The sequence below is a fragment of the Lampetra planeri genome, chromosome 23 (assembly GCF_965212315.1).
Source record: "Lampetra planeri chromosome 23, kcLamPlan1.2.h2, whole genome shotgun sequence".
Classification (NCBI taxonomy): Eukaryota; Metazoa; Chordata; class Hyperoartia; order Petromyzontiformes; family Petromyzontidae; genus Lampetra; species Lampetra planeri.
The window spans coordinates 2,929,138-2,955,842 of record NC_136129.1 but is presented as its reverse complement, the minus strand read 5'-3'; the positions used below and the strand labels follow the sequence as shown (position 1 = coordinate 2,955,842).

The window sequence follows — 26,705 nt, the reverse complement described above, 5'->3', positions numbered from 1 at the left end:
CTCAAGTGTGAGTCGAATGGTACAGTCCATTATTTTCAGCTGGCAACTGCCCAGCCAATGAGCGGCCAAGGAGAGGGGAATAGCAGGTGGGATTGGAGGGGGGGGTGTAAGGGGTGGGGGGGGTACTAAAGCGGGGGGGGGGGTTACTGGGAGTGGGGGGCTGAATGGGGGGGGGGATCAGGGTTACATGAGGACAGGGAGACGTGTTTTTAATTTGTAAGCCGCTGCTGCTGTGGCTCGAGTATTTCTCGATGCATGCACACGCGCAACGTGTACACACACACACGCGCAACGTGTACACACACACACGCGCAACGTGTACACACACGCACACACGCGCAACGTGTACACGCACGCACACACGCGCAACGTGTACACACACGCACACACGCGCAACGTGTACACACACGCACACACGCGCAACGTGTACACACACGCACACACGCGCAACGTGTACACACACGCACACACGCGCAACGTGTACACACACGCACACGCACGCAACGTGTACACACACGCACACACGCGCAACGTGTACACACACACACACACGCGCAACGTGTACACACACGCACACGCACGCAACGTGTACACACACGCACACACGCGCAACGTGTACACACACGCACACACGCGCAACGTGTACACACACGCACACGCCCGAGGCGGCGTGTACACACGCGCGTGGACACGCGCGCGAAACGAATGCGTGCACAACGCACTTGGTGGTCTGTATGTACGTACACGCACGAGCCGGGGGTACACGCGGTCTGCGCTGGCGTGTGCGTGTGTACACCACGAGTGTGTCCACCACGACTGTGGACAACAGCGCGCGCGTGTGTGTGTGTGTACACCGTGTACACGAGCGGTTCGCGCGCTGCGTCACGAACCCGGCGACCCGCGCTTGCAGTCTTGGTGTTGACCCGTCACCGGTCTTGGGCGACTCAGCCTTAAACGAGCAGCTGGTACGGTGTGTAAAACATCACAAGTGGGGAGACAAAGGCGGCCAGGCGTGGTGTTGGCAACCCACCCCCCCCTTTGTGTGCCATGCCCTCGCTAACAACACTTGCCCCCAACAGTCTGTTCAAGGCTGGATCTTTGTCTTTGCACAAAAGCGTCCACTGCGCTTGCTTGCGCGACGGGCGTGTACACGTGCATACACGACTGGCAGCAGACGCGCCCTGAACACTCGTGAGAGACACGCACATCCTAGACTCCTAGAGCAAGCGAGCATCGTCGATCAATGTCTATCCACTGCTGGATGAAGGCCGCCTCCCGCCACCCCGCAGGTGATAGCGCAAAACCAAACACACGCGCCAACGTGTACTCGATGCGCGCGTGTACTCGATGCGCGCGTGTCCACAGCAGGCACGTGCAGAACATCGAGTATTACCACCGCTGCGTGCGCATTTCCCAACGCAATACAGTACGTACGTGCACACACACGTGATATGACACTATAATTCCACAAGACACGCGCGCATTAAATAATGCAAGCGATCAAAGAACACAAACACGCTACTTCTGGGCGCTGCGGTGGCTAGGAGATGTTAACTCCCTCGCCTGGTGTACAGGACGGCGTGGGTTCGATCCCGACCCTGACGCCTGCTGTTGTATATTTGGAGTTTGCGTGTCTCTCTCATCGTCATCACGGTGGCTAGGAGATGTTAACTACCTCGCCTGGTACACAGGAGATCGTCGGTTTGACCCCGACCCTGACAATGCCTGCTGCTGTATATTTGTAGTCTGCGTGTCTCTCTCTCTCCATCATCACGGTGGCTAGGAAATGTGAACTGCCTCGCCTGGTATACAGGACGGCGTGGGTTCGATCCCGACCCAGACGCCTGCTGCTGTATATTTGAAGTTTGCATGTTCTCCCCGTGGTCGTGTCTAATATTTATCCTCTTCCTGTTTTTCCCCTCCACATTTTACAATCAACATCACGCGGTTAGAGTATTTGGCTGCTAGAAATGTCCGCATGATGTTAAGCCCATCTGGTTGAGCGAACATTTATGATAGCCAGGTCAGGTCGCTTCTGAAAAAAAGAGTTGGGGGCCTTACCAGAGGTCGCAAACGGGTTTTGATTCCTTACCCGTACCCGGCCGCACCAGGGTCGCAAACGGGTACCCATACCCTACCCGATACCCGGCTACCCGTACCCGGCCGGGTATCGGGTAGGGTACCCGATTGCGACCTCTGGGATGAAGCCATGTTGCAGGCGCGGGTGGGTTGATTCTAGGAACTTGAATTGTGAGAAGAGACAAGACGTTGGGAAATGAGTGACAAACGGTGACTCACCAGTGACTCACGGCCTACCCGTACCCGGCCGCACCAGGGTCGCAAACGGGTTCCCATACCCGGCCGGGTACGGGTGGCCGGGTATCGGGTAGGGTACGGGTACCCGGTTGCGACCTCTGGGCCTTACCCGGTAATAATTTTTTTATTGAAAGATTTAATTTTACGTTTGTTTACAGAGGTCTGTGGGTTTCCTGATCAATACTGCGGCGCCTGTAACACCATCCGGTTACGCGCCGTGTGCTTCACAAAGGACATAGTAATAGGTTTTTACCCTTTCAACTGGTACAAAAACTGACACCTTTATACAAGGCATCATGTTTGCAATAACCACAACACAAGCAGTCAAAATGCAAACAAAAAGAAACAACTCTGATAATGATATGCACTGTCCTTGAAGTTGATTGGTCCACACCCGAGACAGCTTTTCTTAGAGCCTAGTCTCCATTGGTGAGACTTCACAAAGAACGATTTAAATGCTTTCGTGACTGCAGGGATTCATCTTCTTGGTTCTTTCGGTAAAGTCACGTAGAAGAGAAATAAAAAAATATAACAAAATAATTCTCACGACGTTTCGGCCACAACGCAAGCAGCCGTCCTCAGGTGAAGAACAGGTCTGTCGGAAAGACATTCAGACGCTGTCTTTCCGACAGACCTGTTCTTCACCTGAGGACGTCTGCTTACGTTGTGGCCGAAACGTCGTGAGAATTATTTTATTATGTTTTATTTTTTCTTATTATTTTATTTCCCTTCTACGTGACTTTACCGAAAGAACCAAGAAGATTCACAAAGGACGTTAAAGATCCCCGGGCGTGACGTCACTGGAAGCGGGCGTGACGCCACTGGAAGCGGGCGTGACGTCACTGGAAGCGGGCGTGACGTCACTGGAAGCGGGCGTGACGTCACTGGAAGCGGGCGTGCCTCCGTTACCCGCACCGGGCGCCCAAGCGATTACATTTTAAGAGAAATTCGGTAAAACGACACCGTAAATAGACTCGAAACGGGACTGCACGCGGACAACATCGGCCCCTACCGGCAGTCCGATATCGGTCCGCGCCTCTGGGTCCTCCGTTTTTTTTTCCCCTCCACATTGAGAAATATGCGCTTAAGAATAATTCGATTATTTTTGCTGCTATACTTGTCCAAATGTTCTTGGTTCTTTCGGTAAAGTCACGTAGAAGGGAAATTATAAAATAATAAAAATAAAACAATAAAATAATTCTCAGACGCTGTCTCCCCGACAGACCTGGTCTTCACCTGAGGACGGCTGCTTGCGTTGTGGCCGAAACGTCGTGAGAATAATTTTATTATGTTTTATTTGTATTATTTTATTATTTCCCTTCTACGTGACTTTACCGAAAGAACCAAGAAGATGAATCCCTGCAGTCACGAAAGCTTTAAATCGAAACTTGTCCAAATGCTTTGCCACTTTGTTGAGCTTCATCATTTGTGGGCAGATCTCTTTTGAAAAATAAGTGAATACCTCGGTGGGCTTGGCAGGATGGGGATGGTTTCATTTTATTTGCATGTGTTCGGGTGATTTGTTTACATTGGACTTTGCACTCCCATCGTGTTTTTATATCGTTTGTTGTTGTAACTTGTTTACCCGCCCCGACATCTGTGAAAAAGATCTTCATGCCTCATCGGATTCCTCCAGAGCAATTCCTTCCTGCTAGCCCTGCGCGATGAGAATGGCGAGAATATCAAAATGTAAAACATTATCATTAATTATTAAAGCGTGCATGTACAATAACTCACTAGCGCATGCACATAACTGATAAGCACATGCCAGTATGCAGACTGCGAGAGATGACGGCTCGCTGCGTGTACAATATTACGTGCATGCGCATCGTCTACACAATTGTTATTACCGTGGTAATGTGCTATTCTCTGTTCATACCAGGAGGTAACCCACACGTGTGGACACTTTTCGTTTCATTTTTCGATGAAAAGCTTTCGTGACTGCAGGGATTCGTATTCTTGGTTCTTTCGGTAAAGTCACGTAGAAGGGAAATAATACAATAATACAAATAAAACATAATAAAATTCTCACGACGTTTCGGCCACAACGCAAGCAGCCGTCCTCGGGTGAAGAAACAGAGCCGTCGGAAAGACAGCGTCCTAATGGACGCTGCTAAGCTTGGCAGCGTATTTTCAGCTGGGTGGGAAGAGGAGAGCGCCTTGACAAAGGAGTTTACATATCAACAGAGGAATTTAGCATATTGATGACAAATGCAGATATGGGATTAGTCACTCCTTGTGGAATGTGTAGGTGGTGGGGGGGATCTCAAAGTCATATTATGCTCGTGTACACTTTTCGTGTATAACTAGGCGAGCGCGAGGACTGGTTCATCTCCGGTACGGGGACAAGGGGGGGGGGGGGACTAGAACAAATCGAGGTCTCCCCCCCCCCCTGTTTGCAAGGACAATGAAAGGCAAACTGCCTCGTTTCACTCACCATGGGTGGTGAGATATGTCAGATCAGGATAATGACCCAAGGTTGACCTTGAATGCCATGACGCAATCAAGAAGGGGTTTTTTAATTTGTATAGTCAAAGCGTGGTCGATAGACGACACTGAACGGCTGACCTTCTATAGGGCTTCAGAGCTGAGTAGCCGATGTTGAATTCTAGTGATGTTCTCGAAGGGCTTGAGAGCCGAGTAACCAATGTTAAATTCTAGTGATGTTCTAGAAGGGCTAGAGAGCTGAGTAGCCGATGTTGAATTCTCGTGATGTTCTAGTAGGGCTAGAGAGCCGAGTGACCGATGTTAAATTCTAGTGATGTTCTAGTAGGGCTAGAGAGCTGAGTAGCCGATGTTGAATTCTAGTGATGTTCTAGAAGGGCTAGAGAGCCGAATGACCGATGTTAAATTCTAGTGATGTTCTAGAAGGGCTAGAGAGCTGAGTAGCCGATGTTGAATTCTCGTGATGTTCTAGTAGGGCTAGAGAGCCGAGTGACCGATGTTAAATTCTAGTGATGTTCTAGTAGGGCTAGAGAGCTGAGTAGCCGATGTTGAATTCTAGTGATGTTCTAGAAGGGCTAGAGAGCCGAGTGACCGATGTTAAATTCTGGTGATGTTCTGGAAGGGCTAGAGAGCCGAGTGACCGATGTTAAATTCTGGTGATGTTCTAGAAGGGCTAGAGAGCCGAGTGACCGATGTTGAATTCTAGTGATGTTCTAGAAGGGCTAGAGAGCCGAGTGACCGATGTTAAATTCTAGTGATGTTCTAGAAGGGCTAGAGAGCCGAGTGACCGATGTTAAATTCTAGTGATGTTCTGGAAGGGCTAGAAATCTGCATTTTGGCACAAGTAGAGTCTATGCTAATTGTTATAATGATTACAAAATACGAAAATCTTTTTTTAAAATCAGGGCCCCCAAAATTACGTTGTGAAGACTGATTTATTTCGTTCATAAAGCAAGGTCAGCCCAATGAAAAACTAGAAACTATTTTTATTTTACCAGGTAAGGCTCACTGAGCTATTGAGCTCTTTTGCAGAACCTGACCACAAATGATAGCACCATTTAAGTGGCTTATCACGTGGAAATTTCTACTCTCAATGCATGTTTGTAAATGTGGAGGGAAAAACTGGAGGACCCGGAGAATAAAAAATTAACCCGTAAAAACTAAGTTTTTCACTATAAATCCTTTATATGCGTGTTCAATGGGCCACAACCCAGCCCACATTGGTCTTTGAAACGGGCGGCTAGAGTCCTCTCGTCCTCTGGCTTGAGATGGCTGCCACCTATGGGTCAGATGATTGTCTGCCACCATTAAGCAATTGGTAATTAAATATATATAAAAAATTTCCTAAAAGGTGTAAAATTTTGGAAAAAATTTTTTTACGAAAATACATTGTCACGCACAACGAGTCTGTGTGCAAAATGTCAGCTCGATTGGATCACGGGAAGTGGGTTAAAAACGACCGAAAGATTTGCACGGTCGTAAGCGCGCAAGCAAGTGAACTTAATATAAAGGATTTAAAAATCCACGTGACCACGGGGACAGCATGCAAACTCCAAATATACAGGCGTCAGGGTCGGGATCGAGTCAATGACCTCATTTATACCAGGCAAGGTTGTTACCATCTCACCACTGTGGTGCCCTGTCAGTAGTTTGCCTCCCATGGAGTGCAATGGGAAAGCCAAAGGAATGTGGGAAAAGTCCACTGCCGCTTGCCGTACTCGTCAAGGTGACAACCTCAACCGGCCCGGTTTCAATGAAACAAAAACAAGTTATCTCCCGTAAAATAAACTATTTGGAGCACTTTAAAAATGTAAAAAAGACAATAACGGTTTCCTAGAGGTTGGCCGGGTGGGCTAGAGGTCAAAGCGCTCAGCCGGCACTGACTGCTGACTGCCTGGGGAGGATAGAGAATCCAAGGGTTCAGCTGCCCAAACAGTTACGACTTCTCCACAAATTTGGCTGTCGCCTGATGAAGCTTGTTGTAATTACCTGCGAAACGTCGTACTCAGATTGTAAATGTTGTGGCTTGGCTCTCCAACACACCGGTGTGCTGTTACTAGTGACGAATTGGCATGTTCTGTTTACGTGACAACCCTTACTAGTCGGCTGTGATGGGTGGTGGTGGGTTTTAACGACACATTTATATATTTACGCTATCTAAACAACAAAAAAACCTTTATTATGCCCAAACGTGATGACAGTTCTACATGTGTGTCAATATTCTATTACAGTGTTTTTTTATTGGAAGGCCCACAGGCCACTAGCGGCCCCTGATGGCCTTTAGAGCGGCCCCTGATGTGCCCCCCCCCCCCGCCAGCGTGACAATACATACAATGCGAAAACACCGCCCATCATCATGATGTCAAACCCCAATGGTTTCAAATGTGTGGTGGCTCTCACACACTGATGATGTCTTATCGACGAAAGTGCCCGCCTCACCTCGGAAAATTAGTGAAGAACACTCTTCTACACACTGTGGACACATATGTTGTACATCAAGTTCAAGTTCATGTATTTAGTAGAGCCCTGTGAGCCATTCGGCTCTTGAATCGGGTGCAACCGCAACAAACAAAAAACATGAACAAAACACATCTTAAAGTGAATAAGTGACTGAGTGCCTTTTGTTAAATCCGCGGCTTTTGTTAATCCGCTGCTGGATGACGGCCTTGACATTGGTTAGACCAATGGATTTCGCAGCACTCTACCGCCCAACCGGTAACCCCCCCCCCCACCCCAAAACCCTATTGGCAACCTGTTTGCGCGCGATAGTTCACGAATATCCAAGCGCTATTCGGGCTCAAGCTCTGCTTAGCTTCCGAGATCCGATGAGATCTGACGGGTTCCTGGCGATTTAGATCCAAGGCACATTTTATACTCCCAATAATAAAAAAAAATTCTATTACATTATTTACCTCCCTCAGTCGATCCACTGATGTTGGCCCGTGGCCGGCGATCGATCACAGATTTTTCCAGACTCCTAGCGCAGAGCACGCTAACCGCCGAGCCACTGCTCCCCTGACAATACCGAAGATAACGGCGCAGCCCCCTGCGATTACTCGCTCGTGCCGCTTCACTGCAGGTAGAATTAGCCCTTATAGAAATTGATATTTGGCCTACTATTCCACGCCGACTGGATATCTTGGCAGAAGTTGGAGTACCCACACTTTAACCGCACTCGAATAACTGTAAACTCATTTAGACTGCTGGGTGGACAGAGGTGAAGGTGGTGGGACGGGGGAAGGTGGTGGTGGGGGGGGATTTAAGAAACTTGCTCTATTGGTTTCAACGACCCGCACCGGGAGATGGAATAGAACCGGCGGCCTCTGGATTGGCAAGTCCAGCGCGGTGATGACCGTCACACCACCACTGTGGCACAGATGCATCCCTGAAAAATACTGCACCCATGAATAATTCGTGCCATTTTTTTTTTCTACTGACCACCGGCCCGTGCGACCAACTGAATGCAGCGCTGGTAACTTGTGAATATGGGGCTTTTTGTGGGGGGTGGGTTCATCAAAGCGTTATTACAGCAAATAACACGCAACACCATTTCCACAAAACACATGCAAAGCGGAGCCAAATGGCAGAACAACACCACCACCATTAAACTCAATAATTAAATTGCTCCAACATGGTGATGGAGCAGAGGGGACTGTATACAGGTTTCCGTTCGTGGATTTTAGATCCCATGTGTGCTTCTCTCAGACTTAATCTAGCGTTGCTAATCTTGCACCACCAATGCCACGTAATAAATTGTATCTGCTGTGAATGCAGGGTTAATCACCATTATCATCGTCGCTGAGAGGTAAAGAGGACCACACGAATGAGATAACAAATGCCAGTTATGTATGCAAGTATGTTGAACTTAAATTTCGATTTAAAGCTTTCGTGACTGCAGGGATTCATCTTCTTGGTTCTTTCGGTAAAGTCACGTAGAATGGAAATAATAAAAATAAAACATTATATTATAATTATTATTATGCTTTATTTTTATTAAATCGAAATTTAAGTTCAACATACTTGCATACATAACTGGCATTTGTTATGTTGAATTTTTATTATTTTATTATTTCCATTCTTATTGACTTTACCGAAAGAACCAAGAAGATATGTTGAACTTCTTTCGCGCCGCACGTAGCCAACCATGTTAATCGGAGGTGCAGGGGAAGGACAACAAACTAAACACAAACATCAGTTCTAAAGGAATTAGTTTTCAATCTGGATTTAAAATTGCATAGCTCCAGTGGCTTCCAAACGTCCGCAGAAGTGCATCTGAACGCGTGCGATGCGGTGACCGTCTTTGTTCGATGTCCGGCTAAAAGCCACTGCTGCGAGGACGTCCAGAGTCTGCGTGATGGTTTATGCTCATTGACAAGATCAGCAAGGTAAAAAAAAATTAACCCGTAAAAACAAAGTTTTTCACTATAAATCCTTTATATGCGTGGCATCGGTTTTATTTTATTATTCATTTCTGTTTTTCTTGAGTAAGAGTTTCATTTTTATGACATTGGTATTTTAAATTAAATATAAGGAAAGTCGTATATAAGGACATTGGTCTTTGAAACGGGCGGCTAGAGTCCTCTCGTCCTCTGGCTTGAGATGGCTACCACCTATGGGTCAGATGATTGCCTGCCACCATTAAGCAATTGGTAATTAAATATAAAAAAAAAAAATCCTAAAAAGTGTAAAATTTTGGAAAAAAATTTTCACGAAAATAAATTGTCACACACAACGAGTCTGTGTGCAAAATGTCAGCTCGATTGGATCACGGGAAGTGGGTTAAAAAACGACCGAAAGATTTGCACAGTCGTAAGCGCGCAAGCAAGCAAGCAAGTGAACTTAATATAAAGGATTTAATTAGAGACATCACGTCGATTGTTTACAAGGGTCAAGTGAGCTTGGGCAAGCAATGTGGTCGAGACCAACGAGGTGGGATGCTCCTCTCGAGAGAATACGACCACCGCAGGAGATGGAGCGATGGAATCTCAGGGTGATACAAGATGGCCAAGGCTTGGAGAGGCCCTCATCCAGCAGCGGATCAATCATGGGAGACGATGACCTCTGCGAGGTGGCCAAGAGATGGCAGGAGGCAGGAATGCGTTGGATTGACTCCATCTGTGCGGACCTTTGATTGTGAACTGCTCTTACGCATGGTGAATTTACTCTGGATTCTATGGTGTCCTCCAACATGAAGCCAAAAAAACTCAATGATGGCATTGAAGGCCAAACATCCCAAGGTAGGAGGACCCTCCTCATAAGAAGTATCGAGACTTATTCTGGCTTTTGCGGTTAAACGAAATAAAAAAAATTTAAATGTAATATACACACACAATTACTGCCTGAGGGCATTTCAGATCTTACTCAGGGAAGGGACAACGAATCTCAATGAGCTCTCATTTTGTTAAATAAAGGACTTCAATCAAAATAAGTCATGCATCTTAATGGCTTTCAGCTCATTAAATACAGAGCATCAATCTGGATATGAAATAAAACAAATCTCAAGGGGCTCTCGCTTGGTTAAATACGACAGTATTTTTTTTTATTGTGCTTCTAAATTTAAAGGTCAAAGCCAAGAAGAGGTCATCATGCCCCAACGCTGTTGATCTGGCCAGATCTCTCCGTCGATTCACACCACCACCACCACATTCTGCAATTGTTGCAAAGTTGACACTAATCCTCCAAGGACTGTTCTTAAGAGAGCTAACCACTACACCACGACGTACGTAAAACAACAAGTGACGATGGCGAATGACGGTGATGTGCACGCACTTTTAATCATCGTGAAGTGACGAAGGTTCGCTAGCAGCTCATGGAACAGTCCCAAGCAACATGGAACACTCCGTTTTCAAGGGCATCATACTGACTTCAACGACTGTCATGGGACAGGCCCAGGTGCCGTGGGTTGACCGACTGAGACGACTGTCAGATGTATGACCTGTGCTCCATCTTGCTGCGTTTTAGCCGCCCGGCGCTCTGCCCGTTATTGCGAGCCTCGCCCCTCCGCCCTCCGTTGTTGCCGGAAGACAAATGTGTCCAACTGTCCAGGAGCGTCCTTCACGCAGCCCTCTCCAGTAGCCGATCGAGATGCCGCCGATACCAGACATCGGCAAGTCCACTTAGCTCTAAAATCTAAAACCTCCCGTATCGCATGAGCCCATCTCTTTTTTAGCCCATGCTGCACCCCCCTTTCGGCCCTCGCTCAACAGAATCTGCCCCGAGCAACGTCAAAGACAAAGATCCCTCCCGTATATCCTTAACACTGTTGGGGTTACATGCTGTTAGCGAGCACCTATGAACGCTAGCAGAGGATACGAGGGGGTGGGTGGCCAACACCATGCCCGGCCACCTTTGTCTTTCTCGTGGCGATGTTTGCACACCGCACCAGGGCCTCAGAAGCTGCCTCGAGCAGTGTACATGCGCGTGCACGCACAAAGACACGCACGCGTGGCGTGCCAGAATGGACTTCTCCACAACCCGGTGACATGACTGACCACCAAAAGCCAATTTCACCGGTTGCCTAGCAACTAACAAAAGAGCCCCCCTGGTGTCCGGTGCGAGCGAGATGATGCTGCTGCGTCGTTTATCAAAGGACGTTAACGGCGACATCTCAACCCAGGCGTGCGGAGCTCGCGGCCCCGCGGGCTGGATAACGGAGGTGTTAGTCTCCGAGCTCCAGAAACAGATGCTCATTACAAATACCACCACATCACTGCGATCCCTCCACTGACGCCCGATCCAACCCAGGATTGACTTTGCCACTCGATATCTCCAAGATCCTACGTAGATCCGATCCCTGCCTACCCCTCTGATCTCACTCTACTCCCCCTCCAGGTACTCTCTCCTTCCTCTCCCCCTCCCTCTGTTCCCCTCCACGCACTCTCATGTCACCCTAATCCCCTCCATGCGCTCTCCGCTCAAGCAACCCTCCAAGTCAACCTTCACTCAATGTGAGCTCACTTGTTCTCCTATGCTACCCCATTATCGAACAAATTCCTTCCCCCAGTCACTCGTGCTGTCGATTTCCTGCCCCTGTTCAAGTTCATGACCTTCCTTTTGTTTTCCTTTACTGCCTCTCTCTCTTCCAACAATTTTTCACCATTTCCGTACAGCATCTTGAGATGCAGTCGTATTTAGACACCAACACACCAAACAATGCAGACATAATAAAATACGCACATTATACACCACACAGACACTATAAACCACACAACACACCACGAACAAAATACACTACATCCACGCATAATACAGAACATGTACGCGAAAACACACAATACCTGACACAAATAATAAACCACTACAGAAATACTCCACACAAGAAACACCACACACGCAAATATACGCATCACACAGAGAGTACACCACACGATACACCACGCACATGATACAACACAAGGCAAGCGCCACACACACACACACGACAAGCCACAGCAGCCAACACTAATCGTGGCGAACAGTAGCAGACATTGCACAACGCCAACAAATATCAATGAGCAACATTCATCTGTCATCATAAGCGCATGTTGTGTGCATCAACAAGGAATACAAATCATGAACACGCATGAATCCTGCAAACATTTACAACATGCACTGATCCTCGGAAGTATATTGTTTATTGGCGGTAAGGAATCCGACGAGTAGCAGTTGGAAAGAAATGCGTTTGCATATTTGCAAATTGTCCTTTTTAGTCTTCTTGGTTCTTTCGGTAAAGTCACGTAGAAGGGAAATAATAAAATAATAAAAATAAAACATAATAAAATAATTCTCACGACGTTTCGGCCACAACGCAAGCAGCCGTCCTCAGGTGAAGAACAGGTCTGTCGGGAAGACAGCGTCTGAATGCAGTCACGAAAGCTTTAAATCGAAATTGTTGGTTTCGGTCTCGAAAGTTCGAGGCATTAATCCTTTGATTAACCCTTTGATTAAGCCAGGGCTAGTTCTTCACAGCAAAGCAACTTCACACTGCGATCCCATTCATATTGGATAATCTCTACGAGAGTTACAGTGCCCCCCTGCCTCCTCGCTTCCTGTTACAGATGAGCAGACAGAGCTGACGCATAAACACTCCCAAGTTTAATTGGAGAGCGTCTAAAAGCAATTTCTGGAAGAGCGTCAAAACACACTTGGCCAGACCCATTCATCTCAAACGGAAGAAAAAAATCTCCGTTTCCCCAAATAAACATATCGGTCCATCAGAACCAACACTTTCCATCGTGGTACGGTTGATTTTTTTTTCCCACCAACCGTTTGCGGTGTTGAGGCGGGAACAAACCGTGACAGGCTTCGGCCTCACCAAACATCTGACTGTGGCCTTACCAAGAAACACCTGGATGTGGCCTCACCAAGAAACACATTCAGGGCCTCACCAAGAAACACCTGAGCCTGAATGTGGAATCACCAAGAAACGCATTCAGGGCCTCACCAAGAAACACCTGAGCCTGAATGTGGAATCACCAAGAAACGCATTCAGGGCCTCACCAAGAAACACCTGCGCCTGAATGTGGAATCACCAAGAAACGCATTCAGGGCCTCACCAAGAAACACCTGCGCCTGAATGTGGAATCACCAAGAAACGCATTCAGGGCCTCACCAAGAAACACCTGAGCCTGAATGTGGCCTCACCAAAAACACCTGAATGCGGCTCAGGGGCCAAGCAGGGCCAGGGGTGGGGGGGCCTATGGCGCGTTCATCACGCGCGACGTTAGTCAATCCAGCACGCCGGCGGCGACATTCATTTTAAAAGCGAGACAAACCGCGGACCAGTTTAGACTTCGCAGAGATGACCGTCAGCAGGGTGCGGGGGCCGCCATCGTGAATCGTACCTTACATGAGGGACAGCAATGCTTGACGACACCGCCCGCCGTTTCGGCTCCGAGCAAAGCGTCGCCATCCCTCAAACTCTCTCTCACCGGTCGAGCGTCACGGTACAAAGGCGGGTGGACGCAGGGTGGTCCAGAGGTCCGGTTGCTGGGAGGTGGCGGTGAGGAGGGTCGGTAGAATGAGATTTGCGTCGGGTTCCCGGTTTGCCGGGGGGGTCGAAAGGTCACACGATGAGACGCTGTCGCCGCCACCACCGCTGCTGCCACCACCCTGCACAAGCGCCCTCCCACTCCTCAGCTCCAACGTCGCAAGTGCACGGGCTCCGTCAATGCTGCCAGCTCCATCGTCGCTTGGCGTCAATCAACCTGTTCGCACAGGGAGGAGAGATACTGGATGTGCCTCTAACGTGCTCTTCGCCCCGCGTCTCTCTCTCTCTTGTGCAGCTCTCGAACCTGCGCACCGCTGTTCGTGAAAACCTCGCTCTGCAAATCATAGAAGCTTCATACGCAATTATTGTCCAAGCAAAACAATTATCGGCAGGTCCCATGGTGCCAAATGCGGTCTCCAAACTTTTCTTGCCCACTCCACCGCTGTTTATGCGCTGCGAATATTACAGCACGGAAATAGAGATGGCACACTCCGATTAGCACGGTTGGCTACGTGCGGTGCGAAAGAAGTTCAACACACACACACATACATACAAAAAGGGTCATTATCCGAAACGTTGCATTTCATGTTTTATGTTTAAGGTCACAAAAGACAAAGATTCCCCATATAGGCTGAACAGGCTGTTCGGGCAAGTGCTGTTCGCGAGCACCTATGAAGGCCGGAACAGCACACGAGGGAATGGGTGGCCAACACCATGCCCGGCCGCCTTTGTCTCCCCAGTGGTGATGTTTACACACCATACCAGATACTCATTTGAGGCCGAGTCGACCTAGGGGAGGCCCAGGAACGTTGCAGATAATCCTCACTGATGTTGTCCGCGAGCGGGAATCGAACCCGGATCGATGGGTTCGTAGCGCAGCGTAGCGCTAACCGCTACACTGCCACTCCCCACACACACACACACACGTGGTATTATTGGCACAGAACGTTTCGAGTTGTTTTGTTGGCTGTGCTTGTGCACCACTGACAACGCATCAGCAGCATCGCCACCAGATTATTTGTACAGCACACGAGAGAGTGAGGGGTCAAATTCAACAGTTTAATTCACAATTGCATTTTTTTTTTTTGCTAGACCACAGAATTATCAGGCTAAATTGCTGTATAACCCTCAGCCACCCGGCACCCATTGCGCGAAATCAAATTGTGACATCGTGTGCGGGCGTTTGTCGGACTATTGGACGTGCATTGACGCTTTCAACATGAACTGCAAGGCGTCAAAAGGAGTTTCAGGTACAGTGTGATTTTATGTATTTTTAGCGAGTGAGAGAAGAGAGGACTTCCTGCGATTCACACGTTCGCGCACACCTTGGGAGAGTTGGTGCAGCGCGCGAACGCCGCATACGAGGGCGTCGCCGTGAAAAAATATTTTGCTGCTCGTTGAGTAATCGGTAAAAACCTAATTTTGCCTCATCCAAGTGGGCTCTGCAGAATGCCACGTGTTTTGCAAAAGCTTTAATAATCGTTACATTCGTCACTGAATGTATTTCCGAGTTGCTGGCGTATCGGAGTGGGTGGCACTTGACTGGTAGCCAAAGCCTGCAGTAAGAGGCATACTGGATGTGGCTTGACGGGGGGGGGGGGTGAAATAGCTCCAGGCCGCCTACCCAAACAGACGCGACTGAAATTCTCCCTTTGTGTACGGTATGGTAGGTATGCATGTGTGTTGAACTTCTTTCGCACCGCACGTAGCTAACCGTGATAAATCGGAGGTGCGGGGTGAAGGACAGCCAACTAAACACGCTAAAAGCAGTTCTAAAGAAAAGAGTTTTCAATCTAGATTTAAAAGTGCAAAGCTCCAGTGGCTTCCAATGTATGCATGCGTGGACTAATTTTTCACCGTACGTAGCCAACCGTTCTAAATCGGAGATGTGGGGGGCGGAAGGACGACAAACTAAACACACAAAGCAGTTGTAAACAAATTAGTTTACAATCTAGTGGATGTAAAAGAACACGGCCCGAGTGGCTTCATAATGCTGGAAGGAAGAGAGCGTTCCAGACGGCCGCAGAATGGTAATGACCAACGCCTATTTTTTTGTGCGTTTGTTCATCCAGGAAAACCTCACCTCGGTCTCAAGGCTGATTTTCAGCCAGGTCCCGCCACCGTTTTTTTTAGTCGATGCAGATGCTGCAATGTACAATTCCTGATTGACTAATTTACAGGCAATATTACAACATTGGGATGTATTGGCCAATACCCAAGTTACATTGTACGATTTCTCAAGCTGCGATTACAAGGCTTGTATATTTACGATGCGTTTCTTTTGCGACGAAGGGAGGAAACCAGAGAACCCCAGGAGGGAATCCACGCGAAACAAAGGGAAAACGTACACACTGCACACAGACAGGTGCCCGGGTTGGGGATCGAACCACCCATAGGGTGGCGCGACGTCTAGGATAGCACGATCGGCAACGTATGGTGCGCGAAAGGAGTTCAACATACATACGCACAACGACCCTTCTTGGTATGTATGCATGTACGCTGAACTTCTTTCGCACCGTACATAACCAACCGTGCTCATCGCAGGTGCCATCTCTACTTAAGTGCTATCATCTTTGTAGCACAAGCAAAACTTCGGCGTTAAACTAGTACTCTACCATCAGTGGTTCCTCAACCTTTACTGCAGCCTCATTCGTAAAAAAAAAAAATGTATGTTAATAAACACATAGGTACGTGGCCGTGCTTGATTTGTGTTTCGATGATTTACCTTCTTAACAAAAAATCTGGCATGTTTCACACCCCCAGAAAGGGCATCTCACACGCCCAGGGGGTGCGTGCACCCCAGGTTAAGAACCACTAGTCTACATTATCGGATTAGCAGCCGACCTGATCCCAATCGAGCTACTGGCTCACAGCGCGAGACAAAGAATCAATTTGCATCCCCTCCCACAGCCGTTGCAACCATTCGCGTTTGAGAATAGCTCACCGAAACAAAACATCACGGCGCAGCATCAATAATCCATCCAGCAGTGTCAATCCACTGCTGGACGAAGGCCTCTCCGTGCCATGTCAGTAATGGGTGACGGTCTGAGCATGTGACCATACCACGCTGGTCACTGCGGGTTGGCGAAGGCGAGGAGTACAGACGTTGGAGCACAGCACGAAACGACGATGGATTTTGCTGCACTAACGTAACGTTGTTTTAATCATCTAGATTGAAAAAAACTTATTTCTTCAGAACTGTTTTTTTTTGGCATAGTTTGTTGTCCTTCCCCCGCACCTACAATTAACATGTTTGGCTACGTACGATGCGAAAGAAGTTCAACATGGTGCACAATGCAAGAATCTGTTGTACTTCGTACATTGAACAGCTTTTCCCATATTCTCCAGATTAGACGACGAACTTATTCCTTTGTGTTTTTAAACAAAAACGAACGAAAATACGCGTGCTTGTGTGAGACCAGATATGTATACAGTAATTGTACCGATACTGGTCAACAACTGTGGGATGCATGTTACTTTCCGGAGCGCCCTATAATACGATAACAGAGATTATTATAATTCGAATAAGGTAACATGCGGAAGGAGCACGTGGTCTCACCGCTGAGTCTGTCTTACCAGCAGAGGTCTCACTGCCAATTGGACCCGTAGGTTAACAATTTCAGAGTTTCCAAAACTCCAATCCTGGCGACCCCTCATCCCTCCGCGCTCCATCTTTAGGCGTTTACCAATTTACCCCCCACTTATTCAAATAAAAATTAACTCGTTCCACGCGGCACGCGCCAAATGATTGTTAAACACCGTCCCGCGTGACGCGCTCAGCAATTAACGCTGTCTGCATTAATAGAGCCGATGATTCAAATGAAGATTGCGATCTCGGTGTGCGCGCACGTGTCCATACACGTGTTCCGTGCGCTTGTACCACGTGACGACACAGGCGGAGTTAATTGCTTCCTGAGCGCGTCTCGTGGGACGGGTTAAGCAATCATCAGGCGCGTGCAGCGTCGAACGAGTTAATTTATTTGAATGGGGAATAAACTCGTGAAAGCGGAAAGACAGCATCGGTTGGTGGCGAGCCGCGAGGTTACATCATTTCAGCGGCTGTGTATAATTACCAACAGCCACAGATGTTTAGAATCCTCACAGGGTGAGGCAATGCTCACGGAGCGTAAACCCCACTTACGAGTACAGGAGCACCAGCTGAGTTCACAGATGCGGGGCGATGAGCGACATCATCATTACGACGGCCCTTAACGATGATGTAGAGAAGAGGAATAACCCCAACCCCTGTCACTACCCCGTTAATCCTACCCCCCCTAAGCCTAACCACATCCTTTATATTACCCATAACAAACAAACAAAAACCCTACCCAGTCCTAATTCCACCTCTTATCAATATTCCTACGCCTATCCGGAAACCTACTCCTATCACCTTACCATATCCCCATCTTCAAATCTAAACCCATTCATGAACCGGGTGCCACGATAACGAGATGTTAACTATCTCGCCTGATATTCATGAGGGCGTGGGTTCGATCTCTGACCCGGAGGCCTGCTGTACATTTGGAGTTTGCGTGTTCTCCCCGTGGTCGTGTGGATTAGTCGCTGGCTTCTGGTTTTTTTCCCTCCATGTTTAGAAACATACGTTTAGAGTATTTGGCTGCGATCAATTTCCACATGACAAGTGAGGTCGTTTCTGAAAAAATAATATACAGCTCAGTGGGTCTTACCTGCTAAAATAATATAGTTTAAATAAAATAAAAACCTAAACCTATTCATAACCCTACCACCTTACCCTAACCTGTCAAAGGGATGGTTTAACCATACTTGGGTCAGTGGAGGCTCAAAGCTGGGAACATAGCAGCAGTCCAAAAACGAACTGTGCTGCACCGCCCTCTACTGTTACAGCCTGTGCAGCCTATAACACCTGTAACGCATTTTAGTCATTGGCCCTTACCGAATAGCATTTGTTTAAAGGGCTATGCACTCCCGACTCCACTCTGAAAGGCGAAACCGGCTCACTGGTTTACCGACTTTAATGCTGCTTTCAAATGATTATCCAAAGGATATATTTTTTAAGCTGATACACCTACACGTAATGTGCTGTTATTGTTTGGCGAAGACATCGGTATTTGTTTAACATGTCACACTGCTGATGAGTGTAGAAAGTCCATATCTTTGATTGATTAAATGTGGCTGGAAATTATTTGTCCAGGATGTGTGTTTTTTGCCAACTGAAAACCGATGCCTCTGTTTTCCTTCATGGTCATTGATACAACTGCCATAATTTTTCTCAATGTGTCCGCACTGCTGAACACATTCCTGCGGAGAGAGCTGGTAGGAACGTTGGGTTGCTCGGTCAATGGCCAGGGTCAACGGCGGCGTGGTGTATTCCGCAAATATGCCCGACTCTGAGGGCGGGCACAAGCCGGCGTGAGTACGTTAAACGTTGGGTTTTATAAAGGCACCACGGGGTGACCAGCCCCTCCCCTCCCAGCCCCTCCCCTCCCAGCCCCTCCCCACCCAGCCCCTCCACCCCTCCCCACCCAGCCCCTCCCCACCCTCCCCTCCCTGCACGACGGACGGACACAATAATCCCCTGTGGGCTGGTGTAACCAGGAGGTTCCTACCAGTATAACCTAGTCCATCCCTTGGACTGCTTGTATAAAAGAGGCTGGAAACCACTGGTGTTGAGAGGTGGTGGTTGGGGGGTGGGGTGTTTTGCCGTCCTTCATCATGTGCTCGCTCACAGCACTTACCCCAACAATCTCTTAAGGCTATACGAGGGATCTTTGTCTTTGTTTGGCCAATGGGACCCAGCAGATCATATACTATTGCCGAGCGGTCAACACAAGACCTGCACGTGTTCATGTATTATTTCACCACACATTGATCACGCTCTCGACCGCACTAACTAAAACTAATTCCTCAACTAATTTTTATTTTACCGGGTAAGGCCCACTGAGCTATTTAGGTAGCTTTTTTCTCATGTTGTCTAAATGTGGAGCGAAAAACACCGGAGGACCAGGAGAAAAATCTACGCCACCACGGGAAGAGAGATATGCAAACTCTAAATATACAGGCGTCGGGGTCGGGATCAACCCCATGACCTCCTGCATACCAGGCGAGGAAGTTAACATCTCTTAGCCACCGTGGCGGCGTACGAACACAACCAGTGTCAACGTAACACGTGCCACCTCAATCCGACACCAGCGCCGTGCAACTTGCTGTGAAAGCCCGTAGCACTCATCTGCAGCACCATCATCATCCATGATCAATCCACTGTTGAAGACCTTCCTAAATCGTCACCATCTCTCAGGGTCCTGCGATATAACGGCCCTTAGCTCCGACGCACGAGACCGATGTCATCGCTCCATCTCAGGTGCGTTTCCCACCCCTTGGCTGTCACTCCGTTATGGAGTCTCAACCACCAGCCATCATCCCCTTCACGTGCCCTGCACAAGCCCACTCTACTCCACCGTTGATAATGATGCTTTTAACCTGTGTAGGTAACTAAAAATCACATCTCTCCGTAATTCCAAGCATTCACCTCTCCCATGCTTCTTTGTGCAATTTCAGCTCCTGTTGCAATGCCCACGTTTTCTTGATCCGTGTTGCAGCATGGCTTTTACCACTTGCCAATTGTCGAGACTTTTTTTCACGGCAACATTTACAACAACGCTTTCATCACTTTGTCACTTTTCAGCATTAAATCACGAATCTAACTGGTGCTGTGGAAAGTGAGGGCAGGTTCCATTCTTTAGACCCACAGGCCATTACCGCACCTGGTACCATTTATGTTAAAGGCCGAGTTGACCTTGCTGAAGACCCAGGGAGCGGTTCGGATATCACTCGCCACTGAAACTGGCGGCACATGGTGACGCAGTGCCTTACGCAGTAAGGTTGCCGCCTGCCTTGGGTTGGTTTGACTCGTGGACACGGGAGCATCCCCCTGTGTTGAGTGTGCATCTTTCTCCCCCCCCCCACCCCATTCTGCATGGGTTTCCTCCGGGTTCTCCAGTTCCTCCCATCGCAAAAAAAAACAATGTAACTGGTATTGGCCGAATGTCCTTAATGCTGAACAAAAGAAATACCTGCAAAATACTGATTTGGAATTGCACGCAGCAAATGTCTTCCCCTTCTGTACCTGTGAAAAAAACTGTGCAGTACTCGCTTGAAAAAATAAGTCCCGAGACTCAGTGAGGCTCTCTTTGACTATACAAGCATAATAAGCCGTGAGCAAGAATTTAACTCAGACCACAGGGTTCACACAACTAACTAACCACTGTTCCCACCAATCTAACAACGTACATAACTGAATACTTTTTTTTGTTCGGATAATACACTTCTATAAAAAAATTAACCCGTAAAAACAACGTTTTTCACTATAAATCCTTTATATGCGTGGCATCGGGGCGGCTAGAGTCCTCTCGTCCTCTGGCTTGAGATGGCTGCCACCTATGGGCCAGATGATTGTCTGCCACCATTAAGCAATTGGTAATTAAATATTAAAAAAAAAATCCCTAAAAAGTGTAAAATTTTGGAAAAAAATTTTCACGAAAATTAATTGTCACGCACAACGAGTCTGTGTGCAAAATGTCAGCTCGATTGGATCACGGGAAGTGGGTTAAAAAACGACTGAAAGATTTGCACGGTCGTAAGCAAGCAAGCAAGCACGCAAGCACGCAAGCACGCAAGCAAGCAAGCAAGTTAACTTAATATAAAGGATTTAAAAATAAACACTGATTCTGGGTGACTGTAGACACAAATATCTCACTTGTAGTGGAGCACGAGTCTCAATTGGACCATCAATCCCAAAGAGATATTAACTACGATTGTTTAACTCATTAAATAACCCTCGGCATCACTTGATTTTTAGAGCACACTCTACGTACAATACTTTACTCTGCTTTATTATCAAACAGATGCGCATGTACATCTCTTTTAATTAATCCATGAAGGCCTCCCCGACGCCATGCGAGTCAAGGGGTTTATAATGACCATACTTCACCACTTTGTTCAGGGCAGATTGGTGAAGGGCTGAAGCATAAATGCTAGGAGCATAGCACCATAACAATGGATACTTTTTTTTGCACCCATCCTCTGCAGATAACGTTAGGGGCCATCCATTTAGTACGTACGCATGGAGGGGGGGGGTTAACCCAAATGCGTACGCTTGCGTATGGGGGGTCTACTGACAATGTACGTACGCATAGGAGACGGGGGGGAGGGTGAAGCCTCGATAATAATTTGTCTACATTGGCCTTCAAATGAGTTAGTCCGGCGGTGGACTATGTTTGCATAAACACCTTAATATTCTTAATCCGTGATCGTTTCTGCGTGGATTAAATATCGGCCGTTCTATAGGATTCGGGGGGGGGGTGCGTCAAGCGTACGTACGCAGGTGAGGGTGTAAAAAGTCCGCGTGCTCACGGGAGAAGGGTCAAGTTTTGACAGATTTTTGCGTACTAAATTGATGGCCCCTTACCCAATGCAGCAGCCTCTGACCCATGTTTTATGCATGAAGGGAGTTGGGGGTTACCACCCATACAAGCATTCGCCACAATTAACTCGCATTAACATCCCAAAAAAATCTGACCAGCGTGAAGTATGGTCAAAACCCCTCCCCCCACCCCAACCAAATGCCCCTTCATCCAGCAGTGGATTTACATAGGGGGCAAAACATTTTTTACACGTACATCGACGAACATAAAGCTTCTGCCGGGCTAGTGGAAAGCCCCCCTCTCTTTTACCTACGCAATCACGATGGCGCACTGTCGGATAGGGGGTATAGGAACTTCTCGCCCACCTTTTTATGTACATTGCGTTACACGTCTCGTGAAACTTGCGTTTGCACAGCAGTGATCACTGCGAGTGTAACGACGCGTAGATTACTTGAACAGTATGGAAACTCGAATCGCATTGTGTTAAAACCAATGCCCTCCGGTGGAACGAGCGAATGGCCCCTCGATCGGGGAGATGGAGCGATGGAACGAGGTCGGGGTGCCAGATTGCGAGAGACTGCGACAGCTTTGGGAACAGACACAAAAAGAACGTATTCATCCAGCAGTGGACTGACCATGGCTACTGATGAATGGCTTCGTTTCGTTAGACCGCTGTAAGCAAGCAACTTAAATACACTCCAACATTGAAGAGAATCGATTCCAGAATAATTGACTTGGATTGTTTAATCGAGGATCGTTACACCCCATGTAGGAACTCCGCCATTCGCCACTAAGTGTGTGGTCACGTCACCACAGCGCGGGTTGGCGGTGCCAGGCTAGGTGCACCCTCCTATAGACGTCACCACAGCGCGGGTTGGTCCTGCCAGGCTAGGTGCACGCCCCGATGGACGGTCTCCACAGACGCGGGTTGGTGGTGCCAGGCTTCGGTGCACCTTCGATGCACATCACCACAGGGCGTGGTGGTGCCAGGCTAGGTGCACCTAGAAATGCAACTATGAACGCCTCCCTGCAACGCATTCAACTGTTGTTGGGAGGGCAACTCGAGTCGCTTGCGACTATTGTTTGAAACTTGCCATATGCCACTTAACGTTACGATGACCGGGTTTTCTCTCGTCACACAGGACTTTGTGTATTACGAATGCGATGATTCGCAGACGCAAATCGAGGCCCATTAAGTTTTACAACCGCGGTTACATTCATAAACACGGGTGTCGCTGCTGCTCGACCCCGTTCGGTTCGATCTCCCGGTGCGGCATCATAGTCGGAAACAGCTATCGATTTTACACCGCTTATCGATTTTACACGAGTAACAACAAGCCACCGTTAGTCCACCGGGACAGGTTTAGTCGCGTGCGGTGTGACGTAAAGTGTTGGGTTAACTACCACCTCAGTTTCTAAAGACGTCTTGGTCATCGTGGAAAAGTAGGCCGAATACTCTCCAGAGCGGCCCTCACGTGAAAAGGCGCCTTCCGAAAGCAGTGGCGTGAGCGCGCACTTGCAGGGCTGCGCCTTAATCTTTGCATTACGTTTCTACACAGACGGTGGCGTGAGCGCGCACTTGCAGGGCTGCACCTTCATCTTTGCATTACGTTTCTACACAGACAGGGGCGTGAGCGCGCACTTTCAGGGCTGCGCCTTAATCTTTGCATTACGTTTCTACACAGATGGTGGTGTGAGCGCGCACTTGCAGGGCTGCGCCTTAATCTTTGCATTACGTTTCTACACAGATGGTGGTGTGAGCGCGCACTTTCAGGGCTGCGCCTTAATCTTTGCATTACGTTTCTACACAGATGGTGGTGTGAGCGCGCACTTTCAGGGCTGCGCCTTAATCTTTGCATTACGTTTCTACACAGATGGTGGTGTGAGCGCGCACTTGCAGGGCTGCGCCTTAATCTTTGCATTACGTTTCTACACAGACGGTGGCGTGAGCGCGCACTTGCAGGGCTGCGCCTTAATCTTTGCATTACGTTTCTACACAGACGGTGGCGTGAGCGCGCACTTGCAGGGCTGCACCTTTATCTTTGCATTACGTTTCTACACAGACGGTGCCGTGAGCGCGCACTTGCAGGGCTGCGCCTTTATCTTTGCATTACGTTTCTACACAGACGGTGGCGTGAGCGCGCACTTGCAGGGCTGCGCCTTTATCTTTGCATTACGTTTCTACACAGACGGTGGCGTGAGCGCGCACTTGCAGGGCTGCACCTTTATCTTTGCATTACGTTTCTACACAGACGGTGGCGTGAGCGCGCACTTGCAGGGTTGCACCTTTATCTTTGCATTACGTTTCTACACAGACGGTGGCGTGAGCGCGCACTTGCAGGGCTGCACCTTTATCTTTGCATTACGTTTCTACACAGACGGTGGCGTGAGCGCGCACTTGCAGGGCTGCACCTTTATCTTTGCATTACGTTTCTACACAGATGGTGGCGTGAGCGCGCACTTGCAGGGTTGCACCTTTATCTTTGCATTACGTTTCTACACAGACGGTGGCGTGAGCGCGCACTTGCAGGGCTGCGCCTTCATCTTTGCATTACGTTGCCACACAGACGATGGCGTGAGCGTGCACTTGCAGGGCTGCACCTTTATCTTTGCATTACGTTGCCACACAGACGGTGGCGTGAGCCTGCACTTGCAGGGCTGCACCTTTATCTTTACATTACGTTTCTACACAGACAATGGCGTGAACGAGCACTTGCAGGGCTGCGCTTTAATCTTTGCATTACGTTTCTACAACAGACTGCTACGTTCGTTATAACGCCGTCTCTTCTATTAAGTCGCGCTTTTTAATCTTTTAAGCGCAACAACAACAATGACAACAACAACAACCGCGGTATCTCGCGGCCACAACTCGCCGACGTACGTACCGCGTTTATATATTTAAAAAAACTAAAAGTATCAGCTGGCAAAGAAGGAAAAACGACGAGGAACATCTCGGAAAAGAGGAAAAGTCACGGCCAAGAGCGCTCCAGCGATGTCGCCGCAAGGGTTGTTTGGATGTAAAAGTGCGGGAAAACAATAAAAAAAAACACCCAGACCGGTTTCTCCCGCGTGTTTTAGCGTGGTGTGGCCTTGGTATGTGTGTGTCTGCGTGTGTGTGTGTCGTATATGCGGTGTGTTTTGCGTGGCGTGGCCTGGTGTTGTTGACGTGGTAAGCGTGTGGTCGCGTGCGCGCTCCAACACTCAAGAGACAGCTTTGTTGCAATTGTTTGTGTGTATTGTGCACGCGTTCGTCTTGTCGTTGTGTAGTGTTGTAGTGTACACACACTTGCGTTGACGACAGAGATGCCTCTTACCTCTCTCGCTCCTTGCGTCCACGTGCGCGCAGCAGCAACGCACGCACCGCCAATTAATGCGCGCGGAGCAGAGCGCGCGCTGCCTTCAATTAACGACCCTCCCCCCAACCCCCTCCCCTCCCCCCCCAAGCCCCTCCCCCCCAAGCCCCCCACTCTCACAGCCCCCCCCCACTCCTCCCCCCGCCCGCTATCCGCCAAACGCCCCCCCCCTCCGCGTCCGTTCGCTTTAGAAATCCGCAAAAGCCGGTGCGGAGATACAGGCGCGGTCAATGAATAGAAATCGAATCGTAGAAACGTTGAGACGATTGAATTTTACTTGTACGCAGGCGGTAGGTGCCAATGTGAGTGAATGTATTGTGCGTTAAAATGTACTAACGTGAGGTAAATTGCGTGTTTAATTTGCGTGAGAGTGCCTAGTCCGCTCCGCGCGCATTGGCTGATCCGCGCTCCGGGTTTTGTTAGTCGCCCGGAAACCCATAGGCGAATCCATTACGGAGCCTGGAGAGGCGTGAGACAATGCCATATAATTATTTAAACCATAAAGATCTTTAAATTTCGCACGCAGATTATGCGTATCAATGCAGACTTTAAGATGGCTCAATAATATTCACAAACGTGAGGTAAATTGCACATTGAACCTCGCGGGAGTGAATATTCGAATCCGCGCTTTGCGGAGTCCGCGCACCACTTTTTGCAGGTCGCCGCACTGAGTTCACACCAGGCCGCGCGGGCCGATGCGCACGCAGTGAGACGCGGCTCCCCATTGGTCCGTGAGGTGGGCGCAACGCCCCGAGACGTGTCGCGCGCTCTGATTGGTCGAGCGCGGTGTTTTCGAGCGCTCGCGCAGCCATCAATCAGAGGGCGGGGGAGAGGAGGGGATGAGGGAAGGGACTGGAAGCAATGGGAGGGGTTGGGAATGAGTTGCGGGGGGTGGGGGGGAGACCTGGAAGTGAAGGGAGGGGCTATGGAAGGGCGGGGTGGGTTGGAGATGAGGGGAGGAGCTGCAAGTGAGCGGGGGGAGGGGTGAGGGGGGTGAGGGGAGGGGCTGGGAAAATTGGGAGGAGCTTCTATAAAGGGAGGGGCAGGGGGGAGGGTTTGGGGGCGAGGGGAGGGGAGGGTTTGGGGGCGAGGGGAGGGGTTGGGGGCGAGGGGAGGGGAGGGTTTGGGGGCGAGGGGAGAGGAGGGTTTGGGGGCGAGGGGAGGGTTTGGGGGCGAGGGGAGGGGAGGGTTTGGGGGCGAGGAGAGGGGAGGGTTTGGGGG

At 48.9% G+C, this 26,705-nt stretch overlaps 1 protein-coding gene across 5 annotated transcripts in view; it reads right to left on the bottom strand.

Annotated features, from left to right (window-relative positions):
* Nucleotides 1-25,541, bottom strand: part of LOC144726233 (uncharacterized) — a 58,862-nt gene extending 33,321 nt beyond the window's left edge. For 2 of the 5 annotated variants that reach the window (XM_078604763.1, XM_078604767.1), the window contains exons 1-2: nt 25,446-25,541; nt 13,584-13,946 (exon numbers count right to left, since the gene is read on the bottom strand). In XM_078604763.1, the coding sequence (XP_078460889.1) occupies nt 13,584-13,651 (68 nt within the window). In that variant the 5' untranslated portion in view covers nt 13,652-13,946; nt 25,446-25,541. Of the gene's footprint in view, nt 1-13,583; nt 13,947-17,288; nt 17,414-25,445 lie in introns of those variants that run through there. The other 3 variants (XM_078604768.1, XM_078604764.1, XM_078604766.1) reach the window with 3 other exon arrangements.
* Nucleotides 25,542-26,705: the final 1,164 nt, after the last annotated feature.